General features: G+C 46.8%; 1 protein-coding gene across 1 annotated transcript in view; it reads right to left on the bottom strand.

Annotated features, from left to right (window-relative positions):
* Nucleotides 1-170: 170 nt before the first annotated feature.
* LOC103514086 (sodium channel protein 60E-like) overlaps nucleotides 171-1,570 on the bottom strand; it is a gene marked incomplete at its 3' end in the record, with an annotated part of 49,620 nt that continues 48,220 nt past the window's right edge. The window contains 1 exon segment of the mRNA XM_026826919.1: nucleotides 171-404. Within this exon segment, the coding sequence (XP_026682720.1) occupies nucleotides 171-404 (234 nt within the window).

The raw sequence follows: 1,570 nt of genomic DNA, 5'->3' as shown, positions 1-1,570 counted from the left end.
CTGATTTTCTTTAATCACGATCGAATAAACTACGGGCTAAAAAATTCCCGGAGGGACGGACCCAGCTTGTTTCTCTTCTATTCTCTGCATCTCTTTTCTTCTCTTCTCTTCCGTTCTATTCTATCTCATTTTCTATTCTCTTCTCTTCTATTTTATTCTATATCCCCCCTCCTCTTCTCTGTTCGTCTCGTCTTTTCTCTTTCACTTTACCTTGGCACAGGATCAGGGGCAAACTTCTCACTCGTATAATCCTTCGAGAACAGCTGCATTCCAATGACGGCAAAGATGTAGATGACGATGACCAGCACGAAGGTGAGGTTACCGAGAGCGCCTATCGTGGAGATGATGATGCTCAGAAGCACTTTCATGGTGGTCCAAGACTGGGCAAGCTTGAGGACTCGCAGCTGAAAATAGGTAAAAGGAATGGAATCCGTAAATGGTTTCTCCAAATTAAATTGATCCATCAGCTCCCATGGCGTAGTGGTCACTGCGCTCGCCTTGCACGCGGGAGACCCGGGTTCGATTCCCGGCGGGGTCAAGAAATTTGTATCATCCAAATGATTGATTCCGTGACTGGCTGTTGCGGGGCCCACTCAGCCTCGTGAGGAAAATGAGTAGCTATGACATATAAATGCGCATAGCGACCGGTGCCAGCATGGTAGGTAAACATTGGATTTTAGGATTATTGAGATATTGGGAAAATCCTACAATGCTGCAGTGAGCACCAAAGTTGTGACATAAACATAATAACACAAAGAAACAGCATTTACATTGTAATAATAAAGGAAGGACGGACTAAAAATTGCGATTTACCCAGAGGGCCATCGAGAGATGTATTTTGGGAATTACTAGGATCATGGGCGTATCCAGCATCGGGTTTGGGGGGGGGGGAGGCCGCGGTTAACGGGTGGGACGCCCCCCCCCCCCGTCTCACGACGAAAAATTGATGAGCCCGTAACTGCGCCCCGCAGGCGATTTTTTTTTTTTTTTACAATAATTCGACCCTAAAGTTGGCGTTCCCGATCCTAGCCTGCCGGGTCGCGGCCATAAAGCTGGCGTCCGATCCCTATGCGGACCGGGTCGAACGACTTCCATTACAACTTCCAGTCGAACAAAATTAATTACAAAAATGTATTTTAAATCACAATGAAAACCTCACGACCAGGCCGACCAACTGCTCTCAGAGCGACTGGGCCAGCGCGACTCAAAAAGAGCAGCCGTGTCGCGCGACCAGGCAGCTTTTCCGTTCGGAAAGTACTTCAAGAAATACATATGGAATGCGTCGCACAGCTTGGGCGCGACCCGGTCAGCTAGGTCGGACGCCACCTTAAGCCGCTAGCTGGTTTGAAATCAATAATGTCTTCAATCTTTTCCTTTCTGGCCTTCGGTTTTTCGAATCCCCAATTCGCACCAGAAATAAAGGTGCGCCGCAGGCGAATTTTTTTTTAAACTTTAGGGTTCATTAGGTAAACTCTTTTTATCTGATCATGAGCTTGAGCTCCCAAAGATGTAGGTAGATTACTCAATTCATTACAAATTAACTGCCCCAACATCAGGCAATTTTTCCTAC

Source organism: Diaphorina citri, unplaced genomic scaffold, assembly GCF_000475195.1.
Source record: "Diaphorina citri unplaced genomic scaffold, Diaci psyllid genome assembly version 1.1 scaffold42, whole genome shotgun sequence".
NCBI classification, from domain to species: domain Eukaryota; kingdom Metazoa; phylum Arthropoda; class Insecta; order Hemiptera; family Psyllidae; genus Diaphorina; species Diaphorina citri.
This window is presented reverse-complemented; position numbering and strand designations above follow the sequence as displayed.